The sequence below is a fragment of the Apus apus genome, chromosome 1 (genome assembly GCF_020740795.1).
Source record: "Apus apus isolate bApuApu2 chromosome 1, bApuApu2.pri.cur, whole genome shotgun sequence".
NCBI classification, from domain to species: Eukaryota; Metazoa; Chordata; class Aves; order Apodiformes; family Apodidae; genus Apus; species Apus apus.
The window spans coordinates 70119207-70139150 of record NC_067282.1 but is presented as its reverse complement, the minus strand read 5'-3'; the positions used below and the strand labels follow the sequence as shown (position 1 = coordinate 70139150).

Here is a 19944-nt window from a genome sequence, read left to right as displayed (position 1 = left end):
TTAGTAACAGATAAACCTTTGAAGCCATCTGCATGTGGGCACGGACGCTTGAAGGGGTTTCGTCTGCACTCTGTTCGGGTTTGACACAAAAAGCCCTGCTGTGATTCACCTGAGGAAGAGGAACACACCTCTCTCTCTCCCGAGCAATTCGGCGTTGGAAGCAGGTCGCTTAAATTCCGACCAATGAGATTCTAAGAACTCCGGACAAGCCCCATCCAGCTTCGCCGCAGGTAAACGCCAAAATATGTCACATTTAGCGCTAGGAACGCAAACGCTGCGATGCCCAGGGCCCTCAAAGACCGCCCCTCCCCCCCCCGCCGCTCCAGGCACCCCAGGAACTGCGGCATCCTGGCACGACCTGGCAGCCTTCTGGCACCCGGCCACCGACACCCCAGGCGTGCCGAGCCGCCGGTACAGTCTGACCTGTGCCGATAAGGTTGTGCCTCCCCGGCGTGCTCTGCAGCCCCAGGGCACGCAGGCCGGCAAGGCCCGGGGCTCCGCTACTCCCAGGGCCCGCCATGGCGGATGGGGGGGGGGGGAGGAGGGGGGGGCAGGGACGCCGCCCAAGGCCCGCCGCGGCGGCGGCGCTCTATCCCCCCCGGCGGGGGGGGGTCTCTGTGGCGGGAGCCGGCCGCTCTATCCCAGCGCTCGATGGCGGGCGGCGGGGGCGGTGCGGTGCGGGATGGAGCGGGGCCGGCAGGTGAAGGGCCCGGCCCCCTTCTCCTCTCGCTCCCTTCAGCGGGGAGGAGGGGGAGGAGGAGGAAGAAAAGGAGGGAAGGCGGGAAGGAAGAAGGAAGGGACCCATCTCCCCCTTCCCCACCCCGGCCCCGCGGCTCCCGCACTGAGGTGCGTGCATGCGCGCGCGCGCGCGCGTGCGTGTCGCCTCCTCGCCCCCCGCACCCCTCCGGGCCCGCGCGCCCCGCGCCCCGCCCCCGGCACGCGGCGCCGGGCGGTGAGGGGAGGGGGCGCGCGGGCCCCAGGGCGCCTGCGCGCGCGGGGGCAGCGGTTGGGCCGTTGGGCCGCGGCGGGAGGGAGGGAAGGAGGGAAGGGAGGGGGTGCGGGGGGTCCCGAGGAGGGGGGGGGGGGGGCGGGAGAAGCGTCCGAACGGCCGGTGGGCGCCCCCCGGAGCGGCGGCCTGAGGTAGCCGGGGTTTGGGTTCCGCAGCGGGGGGGGGGGAAGCCCAGGTGCGGCGGGGGTGGCTCGGCACGCCTGGGGTGTCGGGGCGGGGGTGAAGCTGTGGGGAGAGAGAGAGAGAGAGAGAGAGAGAGGGGTGGGAAGGGTGGAGGTGAGCGGCGGGGAGGAGTTATTCCCGGAGGGTGCTGCAGTTCTGCATCCTCCTCGGCGAAAGAGCCGGGGGGGGGTTGTTGAGTTGTGCCTCAGGGTCTCGGCGTCTGGTATGTGGAGGGAACTTTGGCTCGCCTTCTGCAGCTCGTCGTGTGTGTGTGTGCGGGGAGCCCCTCTGCAGTGGTGCCTCCGGAGTATCGAAGGTAGGGCTTGGGGATGTGATCCTGCCAAAAAAAAGTGCATAGTTTCATTGTAGTGTTACTGGTGTTATTTGGAACACTTACATATCTAAACATTATGTGCCAGGTGGATGTGCTTACTGTTATCAGGCTCGGATCATAAGAGGACAGATGTGTAGTGCACTGGTGTTTCCGTTTGATCTAAAGCTTTTGAGCGGTTTTATGGTGAAGTAAATTCACTACTTGGTATGATTTTCCCCATTTCACACGTGGACACAGGCACGTGATGCTGTTCACTAACACTTTCTCAGTGATGAGACCCTAACTTCTGCACTCATTGCTCTAAATGTTAGTTTGGAAGAGCCAGAGCAGTGATCAGAGAGCTTGAGAGGAGACTTGCACTCGTTCCTGGGAGCCCTCATTTGATGAAAATGCCCCGGGTGAGCTAGTGATGATGAAAACGTGTTTCTAGGTCTTGAGAGAAAGCAGGAGTGGGGCTACTAGTGGGAGTATTTGTGAAAGTTTGGTTTCGAAGTGATAATACAAACACTCTTAAAATACAGCTCTGGTATGATTAGGAGTCTTTGTAGACTTGAGGTTTTCACAGCACTATGGCAGTAATAGTTAAAAAGGAGAATACGTATGTTCATTTTTTTACTAGTACCTACTTGTCTCGAAGAGTTAACAGCAAAGTTCTATTGTGGATTTAAACATTCTTTCCACCCTTTCACTTGGGAAGTTCCCAAGGGACGGCTGGGTCAGTTTAAAAGAGCTCAGTTTTCAACAGAGAGGATTAGAGAGACGGAAGGTGAAAGTTTGCTATCACTGAGCTGGCAGACATTAAAAAAACCCCAAATAAATAAACTTTAAGATCTGTTAATGTTCTTTAAATATTCGTACTTCTTATCAGTAAAGCTGGTAGTTAAGAGGTGCTCTTTCTCTAAAGATGTTTTGTTGCTTTTTTTTTTTATTTCTCTGCAACTCATGGCAATTCTGTAAGTCTTCTGTTGTTAATTACAAATTAAATTTAGAATACTGAAAAGCATGGCTTCTGAGTTTTGTGTTCTCTGTCACTATCCAAGTTAGATGAACCTTTCAACACTGAAGTGTATCACCTTTCATCCAAGATAGTTAGTGTAAAAGTTTTCTTGAAACACATTTTCTTTATGTATGAACAGTTGTGTTTTTGATTGATGTAGGTATTTCCTTTTCATTTTTATAACAGCTGTTTTCATTTTAACGGATACTTTTCAGTTAGAAGTAAGAAATTGTAACTTCAACTTTGGAAGGCTTGGGTTTTTCTTTTTCCTTCTGGCTTGAGTTGCCACGTTCTTCTCTTTTAAATCATATATGAAAAAAATAGAAGTTGAGCTTGGTTTCTATTTTTTTATTATATGATCCTCAGTCTAAGTTACATGAATGAGTTTGGTGAACTTGGGTTTTGCTAGTTTGAAGGTGTTGTGCTTACAGATTCTGAAGCCTGGTCAAATGGCTGCCTACTTTGATACAGGAGTTCAGTTTAAAACCTGCTTATTTTTGCAAATACGTAGTCTAGAAGTCACCCAGAAGATGTGCAACTGGGCTAGCCCTTTTTTTCTTCAGAGGCTGTTTTTCATGCTGTGTGTAAATGGGACTTTGAAAACTTTGTAAAACAATGGAAGAGTGCTTCCATTAATTTATTTTCTTTATAGTTTTTAGCATATTTAGGGTTTAAGTATTGTGGCTCTGTGCTTGCCTTTTTTTTTTTTTCTTTCCTGTTCGAGGCACTTTGGCATACCAATATGGAACATGCCTTCCAACTACTATTGTGTCATCTTGGTGTCTTTAAATATTTTTAAAGTATATATACAGAACCATATACGGTGGTTCTAAATGTATGCAATTAGAAATAATAGCAAAATCTTAGCACCTGATGCTGCAGGGGCATCTGCAGCATTAATCTTGTCCCTTTCAGTCCTGTAGTTGACTTCTGAACTCTTGCAGCTAGTTTCATTCATCAGTGAGATGGGGAGGGTAACACCTGCACAGTAATAAGAAATGAAGGATTGGAAAGGAGCCACTTCCCCCTACTCTGCTTCTGAATGAAGTGTCATACCATCCCCCATCCCCCCCCCCCCACCTTCTCTCAGGTTCCTGGGAAGAGCTACAGCCTGGCAGCCTTCTGGGTGAGGAGGAGGAGGGTTCTAGAGGGACTTGAGCACCTTAACCTGAAGGGAGTAGGAGAGGAGAAGTCCATATCACCTCTCACTTTTAGTTTTCCTGACTCCCCAGCAAGATCCAGTGAGACAGAGAAAAGAAACTAGTAGCTGAGTAGGAGGAAGAATGATACACTGTCTCCCACAGCCTCAAATTTTAGTGAGCTGCTTGTCCAAAAGACTTAGTAGCATCCTGATTCTCAGTGGTACATTTTTTGAATTACTTACACAAGCATTTGATTTAAACTGCTCGTTTCTAAGTTCAACTAGAATTGTTGGTGCAGTTTTTAATTCTTTCAAATGCTGTTCTGAGCCATAACACTTCCAAAGAATGTGAATTAGAGTTATCAAGATGTATGTTTGAAACTCCTCCTGTATAAAAATTCATCTGCAGATTGATTGAAAATTGGCATAGATGTAAATTGTGTTCTATCATAAAAAAGGTCCTATACATTTAATAGCTTAACAAAGTCATCAACAAAGGGTCTTGATAGCTGTCTTTGCAGTAGGCACTGGCAGTTGTAATCCTTGCTGAGATAAGACTGCAAAAATTAAAAAACCAAATCATAAAATGTTCATGCCTAAGGAAGCTTCAACTGGAATGTCTTTGATACAGTTCTCACGCTGAAGTGCCTCTATGAGAACCAAAGAAAGGGATTCTTAGTTATGCTTTTATAACACGGGTACAACTTTACTACCTTTTTTTTTTTTTTTTTTTACAACTTTGTTCATAGATATTTATAAACTGAAAATTATAGATGTCTTAAGTAGCTACAGGTCTGTACTTCTACCTGAACTTCTGTCCTGTATTGCTTTAGCTATCTGTGATTGGCACTTTGGTTTAAAAACTGTATTGTGAAGTAATTAAAACTGAAGTAAGATTGTGCACTGTTGTAATATGGTGTTATGCAGATATTTTTGTGTATGTGTGTGCAGGAGAGAAGTGGGTGAGGAATTTGACCAGGAATGTGTTGAGTTTTTTTGTGAAGTGGCAATATCCCTGGCATCTGTACTCACTCATGCCACTCCAGCAAGCCAGTGGCTGCCAGAAAAAGGGTACAGCTGAGCTGAATCATGACCTTAGCTTTCCATTTACGTGAGGTTCCTGTGTTCACAGAAATCTGTTTGACCATGGTCTTTCTCAGGATATTCCACTCACTCTGGAGGGGGGGGTTGTTTTTAAAATGTGCTGTATTTCTTTAAAAGATATTTGCATGGTAGGTATGTAGGTAGTTACAGGCTGGGGCAGTACTGTTTGCTGTATGCCTTGCTCCATCTCTTTGACTGCAGTCAGTCTGACAGCGCTGTGTCTTGTACAGTGAGGTCAATGGCTCAGCTGTAGCTGTGTAACAAGAGAGGCTATTCATAAGTGTGTTTCTTGGCCTGGAGATGTTAGATTGCATTTCCTAGTGTAAAATCAGAGTTCATTGCGTCTTAGGAAAGTGAAAACTGTACTGGAGTATTGGGGTAGTATCTGCTTGATTGACCTGTTCTTGATAATGATGTTGGATCATTTACAGCAAAGGCTCTGTACTTGCTTAGTAAAAAAAAACATAAGCTTTTCCTTTGGTAATCTCTATTTGCCAAGAGTTGGGCCTGTGTTTTATAAGTGAAGTATGACTATATAAAAATGTCTTCTACTTACCAAATTGTCTGGAAATGTGAAAAGTAGCTGTGTATCCATTATCTAATATTTGAGATAAATGGAAAGCACTGGAACAAAGGTAATGCTGAAGCCAAGATTCTTCTAGGGCCCTGTATTAACTGAAAATGTTAGCTGAAATTTCTTCTGCATTGGTGAAAATGTTGCCTCAAGTTTGTCTACCTTAAGATAGATTTGCATAGCTAGGGGAGAATAGTTAAGCCATGTAGGAATGACTGTCTAGATAAACAGAAAGTGTCAGCAGGTTAATCTGAGGCAGTAGAAGTGTGTGATTACTATTCTGGACATCGGTGGAGGACAGTGAAGCTCACAGGTGCGTGCTCTGGCTAAATGTACTGGGTGGAGAGGACTGTAGGTGTACTAGTAGTCAGAAAATGATACATTTTGAATAAATAGCTGTAAGATCTCAAGCAGCATGCTGGATCTTTTAAACCACTTTTAAGTCAGTATTTTTCTTCAGCTAACAAAATGCTGTATTGGGTGTAGGTTGCAAGGTGTTGGCAGCAGAGTTGGTTGTGGAGGGGTGGCCTCTGTGAGAAGAGCCTAGGGGTTGCACCTGTGCTGAACACAGCCAATTCTAGCCAGCCCCAAAACAGACCCACTGCTGGCCAAAGCAGAGTATTCCAGCCAAGCTGGTGATGCCTCAGGGAAAATGTATTTTAAGACAGTGCAAAATGCTGAGCAGCAGCTGTGAGAAGAGTTGGAGAGAGAGGAAAAAAACTGAAACAAAACAAAGTGAGAAACAGCTCTGCGAACAGCAGGGTTAGAGAAGGAGGAGGGGAGGAGGCACTTCTGGTGCAGAGCAGATGTGCAGCCTGTGGAGAGGACCACACTGCAGCAGGTATCCTCCCTGCAGTCCATGAAAGATCCCATGTCACAGCAGACAAACATGCTCTGGAGGCTGCAGCACATGGAGGCGTCATGCCTGAACAGGCTTCTGATGGGGACTGCAGCCTGTGGAGAGGATCCCATGCAGGATAAGATTTTCTGGCAGGAACTGTGGCCTGTGGAAGCACCCATGATGGAGCAAGGCAAAAATGTGAGGAGAAAGGAGTACCAGAAAGGAGCTTTTATGGACTGACCCCTGTCCTCCTGCACTGTTGTGGGGTGGGGAGTAGAGGACGTGGGAACGAAGTAGTGAAGTTGAGCCTGGAAAGGAGGGAGTGGAGGGGAAGAGTTGTAGTTTGTCTCTCACCATCCTACTCTTATTTATTTTTAGTTGACAATAAATTAATTTTCTCCCAGTCAAGTCTGTCTTGCCTGTGATCGTACTTGATAAGTGATCTCCCTGTGTTTATCCTGACTCACGAGCATTTTCATCTTATTGCCTCCCCCTGTCCTTTTAAGGGGGGGAAAGTGAGGGAGTGACTGGGTGGGTATCTGGCAGCCAGAAAATCAGTGACACACATTTAAAGGACAGTGGACTTCACACAGCAGTGCTCAGAGGCTTCTTTTTTAGTCCAGTGCATTCCCTGTGGAGCAAATTTGTTCAGCGCTCTGATCATGAACCAAAGCAGGCTGGAGCAAAGGAATTGCATTCCTCCTTGAGGGTATCATTAGATGGTAGAACAAGGGTGTCCCTGTTAAGCATATGTGAGATACTGAGACACTCCTATTTTCTTCTCTGTCCTGCATGTCAGAATTAAAGATGTACGGAGAGTCCTATTTCAGGGCTTTTCTGCTATGATGTTCCTTTTGTATTAAAAGAATTTACTGTATTTGCCTCCCGTGCCTTTCCTCATTTACATCTGTTGCAATTCTTCTTCCACTGTGCCCACAAGAATGAGGATGGTAAGTTATGCAAGCAGAATATCTAGGTTGCTTCCTGGCATGTTGTGTATTTTTTCTCTGTAATACAGGGAGTGGGAGCTGACAGTACTTTTTTTCTTTTGCATTGAGTATCAAGCAGTTACCAAGTAATAAGAAGCAAATGTGGAGACAGCACATCTGTTTGTATCCTCCACACAACTGATGTTTTAGCTGGCAATTGGCTGTTATTCTAATCAGGCCTCATGAATGCACCTTGGCCTGTTTCTTTTTAATTTGTATATTTCATTTTTAAAATTTTCTTCAAGGCAGTTTGTAGGATGTTACCACTTATTCCCTAGAAATGTATATCATCATTCTCCTAAAGTAATTATTCCTATTCCACTGAAAGCTGAGCTACTGTTTTTCTGCTGGTATTTGTACCAGGTCTTCCAACACTCTTCAGTGGGAAGGGCAGAGAGAGAATCACAAAAGTTTGCTACTACTCCTGACCCAGGTCACCTCACATTTACATGAGAGCTAATGCCTGTACAGAGAAAGTACAGTTTGGAGACTGGAGTGGAGATGAAGGCAAGACACTGACGGTTGAGATCCAGGTTGGTCTGACTTTTTGGCTGACCTGTTATGGCACAATAATCCTAAATGTATTTTTCTACACTATTAAGTATCTGAAACAAGGAAGTTTCCCCTAAAATTCTTGTGCAGTCCTAATAAGCAGACTAATAAGGATCCTAATAAGGATTACTAGGAAAGCTTTGAAATATGTACTTGCTTGGAATGTACATATTGCACAAAGAGTTCAAACAGGTTTGAGTTACAGGCAATTAATATTTGCCGTGAGGCTGCAGCTGCCCTTTCTCTCCTCACCTCTAATACAATGTGTCTTACCTGTGTACCCTGTGCATACTCAGGCCTCATCCTTGCAGTGATGTTTTGCCATTTTCTGTATGGTGACCGGAAGCTTGATAAAATTCCACCTAGCTGACATAGGTGTGCTTTTAAGTTCCTCTAATGTGGGTGCAAGTCTGACAAAGTAAGTGTGTTTGTCAGCTTAGTATGTAGGAGGGAGGAGACTTAGGTAGGTAGGAAAGGAGAGAGGCTGGGACATGCACCAAGGGAGGGGTTTATGGGACTCTTCAGGCTGGGGAAAAGTGGGATATGTCACTTTTTTTTTTTTTTTTATCATTCTGCAAGTTTTGAGCTGACTCTTCCTATAGCATGTGAGAGGTAATGGAGGTCTCTTTATGGTGTAGTGTTTACTGGATGAAAAATGTCTGCTGCTTGTAGCTTTCCATACTTCGTGGAGTGACTGCTCTACAGGAAGGAGGCACGTGGCAGCAGCAGTGAGTGGTTTAATGCTCTTACTTCATTTGGCTTGAAATCCTGAAGAAGTGGAAACTGGAGTGGAAGAGCTGTTTGTCTAAGGATTGGATTTCACTTTTTTTAAAACAGCCCATGACTTAATTTCTCAATGCAGTTGGTGTTTTTCTAATAGGAAGATTCCAAAAGTGTCCTATAAAAGAGGCCTTAAAAACAATTACCTTAGTGCCCTTTTGAAGAACTAATCTGTTGAGAAGAAGGAAATGCCTGTGAAAGGAGCAGATTTAGACTCTTGTGAGACTTGAGGACTTGAACTGTCTTATGTAGAAAAATTCATGCTATACAATGATCTTTCAACCTTGTCACTTGTAAACAATGTAATTATTTCTTGGAGGATTTAATGAAGATTGCTGTACTTCATGGTACTCTAGAGCCAACCCATTGCTGCTCTTGATTTTAGCCTAGATAAAATACTAAAACATAGGCTACATAGAATAGAGCTGATAAATGCAGTCCCAAGGAACTTTTTTATGCTTCATTTCCTGCTGCTTGAATTTATTACAGTTTTTAAAGTTAGGTTGAAGTGAATCTTGTTTGCCGCTGAACCTGTTCTGCTGTCTGTTGAATTTGTGCATATAAGCTTGAGGAGGATGCAGGGGCTTCTGGAAAATCCTGTGTGATAAGAAACTTGTCCTTCTGGCAGTGTGAAACAGGTGGAGTCAGAAGGTTAGTCTGTGTAATTTAAAAATTAATTTCCTGTGTATCAAATCAAAGTCTCTTTCTGGAGCTGTTCTGTACAGGGTGAATTGTTTTAAATACAAACACTTGACAACTAAAATTTATGTAGAAAGTGTGTTATTACTGGTTATTTAGGCTGTTACAAATAACTTTTTCAATAAGTAATCATGTGAATCTAGGTGTTAGCATAGTTATCATAATGACAATTTTTATCTTAAAACATACTAGGGGAAAAATAAGTGTTTGGAAAATAATTGGTGTTTATCAGCTCAAATTGTTTATCAAATTTTGCTTGTATGGTTACTTCCCTTCACTAATATGTAGATCAGGGCTACCAATAATCTGTCTTTCTGCTGAAATTGTCTTGTCTAACTAGGAATTTCACCTCCATGAAAAGATATTGCTTTTAGTATAGAAGTTCTGGGTATCTGAGCTTGGTAATGGTTCAGCCAGGCTGCTAGGCAAGTACCCACTGCATATGGGTAGATAGACCCTGCAGCACTTGCCTGGGGAGCCAGCTTGCACTTGCACTGTGCTTGCCCATCATCTTGAACTCCAATGCATGTGTATTTCTGTATTTTCTAAATGAAAGTGGATGGCCCTCATCTTTTTAGTTTGCTTAGGAAGTAAGTCTTGCTGTCCATACTGGAACCTTACTTATTATTTTGGGCTGCCTGGATGGAAAGAGGCAAGTTAGAGCTTTGTGTTCATGCCAACAGACTCAAGGATTGGAACTTAACCCCCCTTTGTGGAGTCACTTATACAACACTGCTTTTCTGATGCATTCCTGCAGGGAGCCTATTCTGAACAGTGCTGTGAGCCTTAGAGGAAGCAAGTAAGGTTTGGCTTAGGTTTCAAAAAACATAGCAGGCTACACAACTTGAGTTGGCAGACAAGCTGCAGAGCACAGGGACAGTCATCAGTACAGATATGATATTGGGGAATGCAGATCATGTAGTATTTGTATGGCTCAAGGTGATCATGGGTATATTTAGAATTGTGTTTGCAGTGTCTGTCTAGATATGTCTATTTATAGATTGAGACTTTTCTCATTTTTCATTCATTTTGGAGTTGTTGGCTGATATTGTAATTGGATAACTGTTTTTTTCTGTTTATTTTTTTTTTCATGGTTTTTGAAAGGGTAGTATGATGTATTTAACCTTGTGGCCTGAAATGCTATGCCCTTCTAGTCAGCTGTAACTTTATAATCTGGCTTTGGTTATGGTTCACTGAGCATTCATTTCGCAAGAAGAGTTGCACTTTATGTTCCTGTGAAAGTTTCTTTGTACCTTTGAAGGTCAGATCCGGCTAGAGAGATTTGAGAGCTGTGAGAAGTGTTAGTTGCACTGCAGATGTTTTCCCATCCAGATTAAAGGCATAGTTACCCTGAATTACAAAATATAGAAGAAGAAGAACCACACTTCCAGTCTCTTGGGTATTCTTGTTTATAGCAAGATTTGGTTAGTATCAAATTTTTAATTGAATTTTTGTTTGCACATTTTAATGTCTAACTGGATGATACTTTTTTTTTACCCCCTAACCAATATATCGGCTATGATTTAGGGATATCAAAGATGACGAGAAGAGCTTCTGTAAGTATACAGGTAATAAAAGGAAGGTGAGGGTAAATGTGGCCTGGTTGCTCAATGAGGTGGAGGACTTGGCTATGCAAGACATGGAAGAGGCTGAGGTATTTAATGCCTTCTTCGACTTGGTCTTTACTAGCAAGATTGGGATTCAGGAGTCCTAGAGACCAGAGGGAAAGACTGGAGCAAGGAAGATGTACCTTTGGTAAAAGAGGATTAATCAAGAGGTCAGGGAATCTTAAGCAAATTACATGGGCCATGATGGGCTGTATCCATGAATGCTGAGAGAGCTGGGTCATGTAATGTAAGGCCACTTTCAATAATCTTTGATCATGGTGACTGGGAGAAGTATCTGAAGACTGAAGGAAAGCAAATCTTGCTTTTGTCTTCAGGAAGGGCAAGAAGCACAGGGAGTAGATTCTGCTGGAGTAGATTCTGCAGAAGTATTCTAGTCAGTGTTTTATTAAGACTATTCAATTAATAATGAATTATGGATGTTTTACAACTGGATTTTTAACAGCAGACCCTGGGCCTGACACTTTGTTTAGTTTAGCAAGGCCAGAACTCTGGTGTTCTTGACTCTGGATTAGCTGCCTGACCTAGCAACCCAGGTGTTTCAAGCTTGCTGGTGTTTTTCAGATTAAGAGTCCTCAGTGTGAAATGATAGAGCAACATCCTTCAGAGGGGCAATGATCAAGTTTTAACTTTGTTTCTCTGACAGGCAAGTTTTTATTGAAGCTTCTCTTCTTGCTTGTCCTTTTATTTCCAGTTACTGTCCTCTTAAGTTCATGAGTTCTTCCTCTTTGGTGGGAGTCATAAAAATGCCAGCTCTTCACTCTGTTTCTCAGTCACCCTCATGGATAAGTGTACCGTTATTTTGTTAGTAAAATCAGACAAACTTTTCTGTGCACATGCTATTCTCCTGTCTCAGGGGAAAAAAGTGATACCTTTTAACCTATGAAGTAATAATATAAAGTAAATTGATGGTTAAATTGATTTATGTGTTTTTCCATTTAAAATACTCAAAACATGTCAATGCTTGCACATTTTGAAACACATTTCATATTCTCCATAGAAAACATCAAAATACTGAACTGCAAGTCTATGAAACATGAATTATGCCCTTCTGCCTGTGTGTTTTAATGAACTGAAAGTGACTAATTGTTGTGCTTGTGTGTACATATTTGTGCTGTTCTGTTGAAGTGCTCAAGTGTACTTTGAGCAATAGCAAGGTTCTGTGGCTGCCATAGAACTCAGTGGTGATGTGTTTCAGTTACCAGGTGAAGTAATTCACACTGGCAGTAGAACAGTCTTTGTTAGAGGCAAGTACTGTGAACTTCTAATAACATGCTTATAAAGGAATGTCACAAAGCTGACAGAGGAAATTTCTATGTGTTAGACTTCACCAAACTGAAAAGGAGGGGAGAAGGATATAAACAAGGTTCGTGCAGTAACTTCATAATTTATGTTCATAATTTAATATCTCTGTAATTTAGCAATTCTGCACCTGTGTTCTTCCTGACATTGAAAAAGTCTTTAAGAAGCTTGTTCTAATACTGCCCATTACTTCCTGATGTGTTTTTTTGTTTGATCGGGGTTTTTTGTGTGTGTGTGGGGGGGTTTGTTTGTTTTTGTTTGGTTGGTTTGTTTGTGGGTCTTGTTGTTTTTTTTTTGGGGGGGAGGGTGTTTGGGTTGTTGTTGTTTTTTGTTTTGTTTTGGTTTTTGGCGGGGGGGAAGGCAGGGGCATTCATGGATATCACAATCGCAGAGGTTGGAAGTGACCTCTGGAGATCTAGTCCAACCACCCTGCCAGAGCAGGACCACCACAGAAAATAGGGCAGATCACTCAGAAATGCATCCAGATGGGTCTTTAAAGTCTCCAGAGGAGGAGACTCCACAGCCTCTGTGGAGAGCCTGTTTCAGTGCTCTGTAACCCTTTACAGTATGGAAGTTCTTCCTCATGTTGAGCAGGAACATCCTGTGCTCTAGCTTGCATCCGCTGCACCTTGTCCTGTCACAGGGCACGACTGAAAAGAGATTGGCCCTTCCTTCCTGACACCCACCCTTCAGGTATTTATATATATTAATAAGATCCCCTCTCAATCTTCTGTTCTCTAGACTAAACAGCCCCAGGTCTCTCAGCCTTTCCTCATTAGACAGGTGTTCCAGTCCCTTAATCATCCTTGTAGCCTCTGTTGGACTCTCTCAAGTAAATCCCTGTCCCTCTTGAACTGGGGAGCCCAGAACTGGACACAATACTCCAGGTAGGGTCTTACCAGGGTAGAGTAGAGGGGGGGGAGAACCTCCCTCAACCTGGTGGACACACTCTTCTTAATGCATCTCAGGATACCATTGGCCTTCTTGGCCACAAAGGCACATTGCTGCACTTGTTGTCTACTAGGACTCCAAGGTCCTTCTCCACAGATGTATTGTTTATTTGTAGATAAAAGGAATTTGTTACTAGGAGGAGCCCGTTTTCACTAGGCTGTGCATCAGAGGTTAGCAACTGTCTTTTTTTAAGAATGCAGTCCATTTCTGATTAGGCAGGAGGCTATGAATTTTAAAGATGTTTAAGGCAAGATTGGATGAGGCTTGTGCAGCCTGATCTAGTGTGAGGTGTCCCTGCTTATAGCAGGGAGGTTGGATCCTGATGATCTTTAAGGTTCCTTCAAACCTTAGCCATTCTATGATTGTAATAAATTGATTTTTGGCAAGCACCTGTTGATGGTAATTCTCTGTACGTTAAGTTAATTATCTTTATGTTGACGTTTTCAAACCAGGTTAATCTCAAATACGTTTGGATTGGATGTTGGAGAAGGAAATTCCCTCCTCGTGCACACACTTTGTGCAGTGATACCCTTAGTTTATTGCACAGACACTAATCTCCTTTGGGGGAAGTGCTTCACCTGCTCAATGCTGACCAGGAACTGAGAGAGATTACGAAGAGAAGCAGTTTAGGTTATTCCATAGAAAGTTGCAGATAAAGTATAGATGAGAAAATTATAAAGTCCCACTTGTCAAAACTGTATTATTTAATGTCCAAGTGTATCAATATGATATTTCAGCTGTCACCTCTCAGGGCATCGTGGCTGCTGATTTCTGTTATTATGGCATGTCTGCCAGCAAGACTCTGCAAAATTTAGGAAGTAAAATTCATTACTGAAACAAACAATATTGATTAAAAATCTCAGCATTCTTCCATTTATGTAGTTTTCCCATGTAATTTCCTTTTCCTTTTATATTCCTGTTGAGTTAGGAGTCTTTTCTCCCCACCTGTTGCAGAGACTGACCAAATTGAGACTCTAGGAACATGAGGAGATTTTTAAATGGGTTTAATCCATTTTTTTTCTCAAGCCCGCTTCAAACATTTTGATGAATTTTTCTTAACTGTAATTCAGTGATTGCTCTTATCTGTTTTTTCTGGTCAAACAGAAGTGTCATGTTTTACTGGAAAGTGAATCCCCCTGCCCCTATGCTTTTTTTCCTTTCTTTAATAGAGGTTTTCCTCTTCCCTTGTTCTTGTTGCTTTTTCAAATCTTAAGTCTCCTTGACCACATCTGCCTGCATTCCCAGAGTGTGTTTTGTGTATTTTTTCAGTACTTCAGCTATAGCTTACAGCTGTTATGAGGAAAAGCATAATAAAGACTGTCTGAAAAAATAGTGTTGGTTACTGACAGCTACCCCAAGAGTACTTAAAGTGGTTGAAACAAACTGGTATTTGGGGCTTATGGAGATCCTGGTGTTGCAGGACCCTGAAAATAATAATTGCATGTACTTGGTCTTAGTATGGAAAATAGTAGATTTCATTTCTATGTCTGATTTTAACATATTTAAAATTTTAAAATAACGTGTCATTATTTCTGTTTCTTCTGGGGTTTTTTTGCCTCCTTTCCTTAGAAGTTATGTTCTCCAATGTAGCCTCTCCAGGGCCTTTTCTCCTCATTCTGTTGTTGCTGGGGCTGTGGAAGCCCTTCACGTTGGGGGTTAGATTATTGAAGACTGTCTGTTGATTCGTTAGAGCTGTACTGTGTGTGGTGTGTTTGGATGGAGAGAGCAGGCTGGCCACTCTGCCTAGTGCCTGCCAGGAGCTGGTCATTCCCAGCCAACCCTGAGAAGCTCAGGCAGCACATTGAGGAGTTCATCTTGGCAGTCTGAGGTCTGGCTCCCATACACATCCCTGTGAATAAGCAAACTTTTGCAGAAAGCACTGAGGTTAAACTAGTGGAAATGTAGGGTTACTGTATTCCTTCTGCCTGCAGTATCTCTTTGGGGTCTCATATATTTTCAAAGCTGTTATAAAATGACCTTCCATATTTTTGTGTTTACTTGGTCCAGCCTGCTTTGTCTGCAAGGACTTAAGATTTGCTGCCTTTGCTTTGCTTAGCCTTAGTCCTGGTTCTTCTCACAGGTGGCAATTATCTGGTGTGTTTTCCACATCAAAGCTCTCTTTTGTTAAGTTTATTCTTTTTCTGTTATGAGACAGTAATAACAGACGAAAGTATTAGCATAGTGACTTTATAGTATGATGGCAGTGACAGGCTGGAGGAAATGCAGCTCTTGAAATAGGGCAGAAAGCAGAGCAAAGGGTCAGATCCTCACACACCTGATACTGGAAATCCAAACTTTTTCCTTGAAAAGCAAGAAGATTTGCAGCAGTACATCAGGGGGAAATGCTGGGCATGCCCCTACAAGGTGGTACTGACAGGCAGCAGATACAGAGGAATGACCTCTGATGCTAGTCAAGTATGGCAGGGTTGTGCAGAGCAACATAGCATCAATGGTACTCTCTTTCAGAAGAAGACAGTTTAATTCTGTAGAGATTCAGGTGGCTTTCAGTTTGGTGGGGGGAGCTGACTTTATTCACAGCCAGCATAATCTCTTGCCTTGAAGCTGTTAATTTTGGTTGGAGTAAAAGTAGTAAAGCCTGTGTATTGCCAAGCACTTTACACAGATGTAACGTGGGGCAGTGGCTGCATTTCTTTCTCATCTGAAAAAAAAAAAAAAAAAGTGGGAAACAAAGCAGGAAAATGATTTGCCTAAAGTAATGCAGCTGGTTTGTGGCTGAGCTGGGACCAAAACTCAGTGTCTTAGTTTCTGGTGAGCAGGTCATACTTGCTGTTTCTTTTGTGTTCTGTCATGCCTTTTTTTCATGAAATTTCTGAAGGTACAGCAGTGGATGGTGGAAGAAACTAACTCCTTTTTTCTTTTTGTCCAGGTTGAGTTGTATTCTCAGACATCTGAAGAGCAAACAGCACCATGGCTCCATGAATTGTGAAACCACAGGAAGTGTGGTAGCCCTTCCTACCTCCAGCTTTCCTTCCTTACCGTGACATTCTTCTCAGGACCTTTTGCTTTATCCTCACTGGTTACACAGTGGCCTGATTCTGTACCAGAGCAGAGGAAGCAGTTTGCAGACCAGGGAGAGCCATGGCCTTGAGCTTGTATGTCTTACACCTCTTCTATAAGTTCAAAGTGTTGGTGCTCGTCACTTTGTGTTTGATGGTGCTATGGGCCACATTCAGTTACTTTGTGGACTCGAGACAGGAAATTTCTAAAGCTAAGGACATGGTACAGGATTTCAGAATGGTAACTAGCCTGGTGTACAGCCAAAAGGAAGAGAAGTTTGAATCAATTGCTGAAGTTCCCACGGTGAAATTTCAGGGTCCTTGCCCAGCTCTGTCTCCGTATCTGCGTAAGTAATGGTGGTGTCCTCTTCTTTCTAACAAGTTGGTACCCCTGATTTATTTGGGGTTTTTTTGGTGGTGTTTTTTTCCCCCCCCCCCTGTTACTTCCATTTAAAAGTGGCTATTTTACATTTAGAGTCTTTTCCTGTGAAACAAGTACAATGCAGCCAGCAGCAATAAGCACTTCTGGGTGAGCAAGCAGCTTGGGACACAGCATTGCTCTGCTGGGTCTGGCTGGGATAGCAGCCTGTATGGTGCTGTGTGTCACAGCTGTGGTTGAAACAGCTTAGGTGACACACCAGTGTCTTCTCTACTACTGAACAGTGGTTGCACACTGTTGATGTTTTGTCTGTCTCTTCCCTGGCACCCTAAAATCTGGTAGGCTGGGAGTGGTCAAGAGGTTGGGAGGTAACAGCTGGGACAGCTAACCCAAACTGACCCAAGGGATATTCCATACCATATAACCATACCATTTATTGTGCTCAGCAAGAAAAAGCTTGGGGAAAGGAGGAAGGGGTGGTTCATGGTTAGTATTTTGTCTTCCCAACAACTGCTATAAGTGCTGAAACCCTGCTGCCCAGGATGTACCCAAACATCTGCCTGCCAATGGGAAGTAATAAAGGAATTTTTTTGTGTTGCTTGCACACACAGTTTTTGCTTTTTTTGTTAACTGTCTTTGTCTCAAGCGCAAGTCTTTTCACCTTTCCTCAATTTTTTTGTCTTTTCATGATTAGATGTGCTTTTGTCTCTCTTCCTTGACAATTGAAGGACTTCACAACTGTGTTGGGGTTACCACTACTTATGGTGAAGGTTTAAACAGATGATTGTTTCCTTGGTTTGGCCATTTTTTAGTCTACTTTTTTTTTTTGTCTTTTGGTCTTGGTATTACTAGGTGTGCCAAGCTTCTGCTTTTCATTATCATGTAATTGTCTTCTTCCTCTTCCTTTTTGTGAACCTGATTAGGGATTTGTTTGGAAGCTGAACTCTTCCCTTCTCTCCAGTCTAGTCTGAAAAGCTGTTGTGTAGCTGCACACCTCTGCCCCCAGAATGTATTTGCTTAAGTAAACCACTGCAGCTGTAGCCACCACAGTTGCCTGTGCTGTTCTGTTTCATGGGTTTGCCAGTTTTTGAAGGGCTGGAGGATAGCTTAGTACAAGAGAAGTGAGGAAAATGTCATCTGGCTACAGGAAGCCTTGGTACATTTTATCTTACAAATTTATAGCCCTAAGCCTGTGATGCTTTTGTTCGTACTTCAAGCAGAGATGGCTTCTCACTGCCACATTCCTGTGTCTCTTTTCACTTCCCTCTCCTTTGCCCTGGCAGCTCTTTGTGGCTGGTACTCTTGCAGTAGGGTAGTGCTTCTCTTAATTGTTGGGGTTTTTTTTAGTATATTTTTTATCATCACTACTCTCTAATCAGTTTAAGCAGCTAAATGCTTGATGCTCTCTCCTTCCACTGCCTGTGTAATGTCCATGTAGCACTACTTTTCTCTTGCAAAGGCAGGGAATCCAGCTTGGGCTTGAAGCTGGGTTTCTTATGCTGGTTACATAGTGCCTCATTAGGAGACTGGACTAGCTGCAACTAGAAGCGAGTGGGGAAAGCTTCTTGTGCTTCTCCTACAGGAGGCGCCAACAAACTCACGTTCAAGGCTTCTCTCACACTGGAAGAAGTGCAGAAGGAGAACCCTCAGGTAACCAAGGGCCGGTATCACCCTACAGAGTGCTCAGCATTGCAGCGTGTGGCCATCCTCATCCCCCACCGCAACCGAGAGAAGCACCTGCTGTATCTCCTGGAGCACCTCCACCCCTTTCTACAGAGGCAGCAGCTGGACTACGGCATTTATGTTATTCACCAGGTGAGGCAACTGTGCAGAGGCTTGTTTGGGTGGGGATGATGTCAGTGCTCTGCAGTCTAAGGAGGAGCATGCTGCTCCAAGCCTGCTTTGAACACTTCTACTTGTTGAGGGTTGCACTGATGCATGCAGCCATTGCTGGTAGCACTACAGGATCTCAGCTGCTGTTAGCAAAGCTGGGAAGTATTAGCAAACTGTCTTCCACTGGTGTCTGTTTCTCAGTCTAAGTAACTTACTATTTCTGAGTTAGTGTTCAAGGTTTTAGCACCTTTCACATTATTAATGCAACTCGCTTCTCTTGCAGTGTACACAGAGGTAACGAGGGTGACATGTTTTAGATCTTTAAATTTGGAGTTGCTTGGATTGATGGCCTTGGTTCATATCTAACTCTTTTCTCCCATCTGCTTAACAGCTGTGGTGCTTAGCAAGCTGTATGTATCATGTGGTTGTACTTTTGCTGTCTCAAACTACTCACCAGCTACTGCTTGTAGGTGCTTTACTTGCCCAGCAAAGACTGTAGGAAGAAGTAGTCTTGGCAGAGCATTTAGTTCCTGAAACATTTATTAATTTCTTATTTGCATTCTTTCTAGCTCTGCTGAATCAGTGGCTAAAATCTGAATATAGAAACTTGTGCCACATTGTCTTTCATCTAAGGTGCTTACATTCTGGTCATGTGAGCTAAAAGCATCATAGATTTTTTATTTTATTTTTTTGTTAATAATATGTTGTCCTGATCTTTTAGTTTTTCGGGTTTTTTTTTCAGACAGCAGGAGAAAAATGTGATAAATTAACAGTTTCTCCTATCTTCTGTTTAAAGAGGCTACAGTTAATTAACCAGTATGAGGCAGTGCATTCTAGAGAAAGCTAACACTGTCATGGCAGAATAGCAACAAAAGTCATGGCAGGATATATGCTTTCAGTTGGAATAGACTGTTCTTTTGTTGTTTGGAGTTGCCATGTGGCCCATAGAGTGGGGAAAAAAAGAGGCTTTTTCCTCCATTAGTGTGTACAGTAATCGTTCGTATAACAGCTCACTCTAACTAGCAAGCAGTGGTTAGTTAGCAGTAAGTCATTGGGAAAATGGGCATAGGTTCTTTATTGAAATGCATGAGGTGGAGAATGGCTGTCATATTAGCAAAAAGTAACACAGCAGTATGAAAGTTTGGTCTGATGTGAGCAGCACAGATGGTCCTAGACTTGTCCTATGAGAGTTTTTACTTGGAATACTGGACACTTTTGCTTAGCCTTTCCCTGTAGACAGGCATACCCAAAGACTGCAAAGTGGATTTAACAAAACACTCTTATGGCTAATCCATTTTCATTCTCCATTTGTGATGCCAATAGTTGCTTTAAGTATCTTTTGGGGAAAGAAGGATTTAACTCTTTAAAAAACACAGACCTTACTTGGGAGGTAGATAAAGAAAGGGCCTTTTTTTTTTTTCTGTGAGCAATTTAAGGGTATACTCCAGATCTCTTCCTTATGGGCTACTTGCAACATTTTGAAAATAGTGTCTCTACACAGATGTGCATACATGAGTGCAGCACTGAAAAAAATGTGAGTTTATAATCCTCAAAGGTGAGTAATTTCTTCCCCAACATAAGTTTATGTTGTGATCAGTGGTGTTCTTCGAAAGAACAGGAAGAAGGACAATTCTCTCCTCAAAAGTTGACAGTAA

At 43.2% G+C, this 19944-nt stretch overlaps 1 protein-coding gene across 5 annotated transcripts in view; it reads left to right on the top strand.

Moving 5' to 3' along the window:
- Nucleotides 1-209: 209 nt before the first annotated feature.
- Nucleotides 210-19944, top strand: part of B4GALT4 (beta-1,4-galactosyltransferase 4) — a 31807-nt gene continuing 12072 nt past the window's right edge. The window contains exons 1-3 of one of the 5 annotated variants that reach the window (XM_051608503.1): nucleotides 210-230; nucleotides 15948-16424; nucleotides 18039-18271. In XM_051608503.1, the coding sequence (XP_051464463.1) occupies nucleotides 16160-16424; nucleotides 18039-18271 (498 nt within the window). In that variant the 5' untranslated portion in view covers nucleotides 210-230; nucleotides 15948-16159. Of the gene's footprint in view, nucleotides 231-1087; nucleotides 1141-1277; nucleotides 1488-7567; nucleotides 7685-15947; nucleotides 16425-18038; nucleotides 18272-19944 lie in introns of those variants that run through there. The other 4 variants (XM_051608501.1, XM_051608504.1, XM_051608500.1 and 1 more) reach the window with 4 other exon arrangements.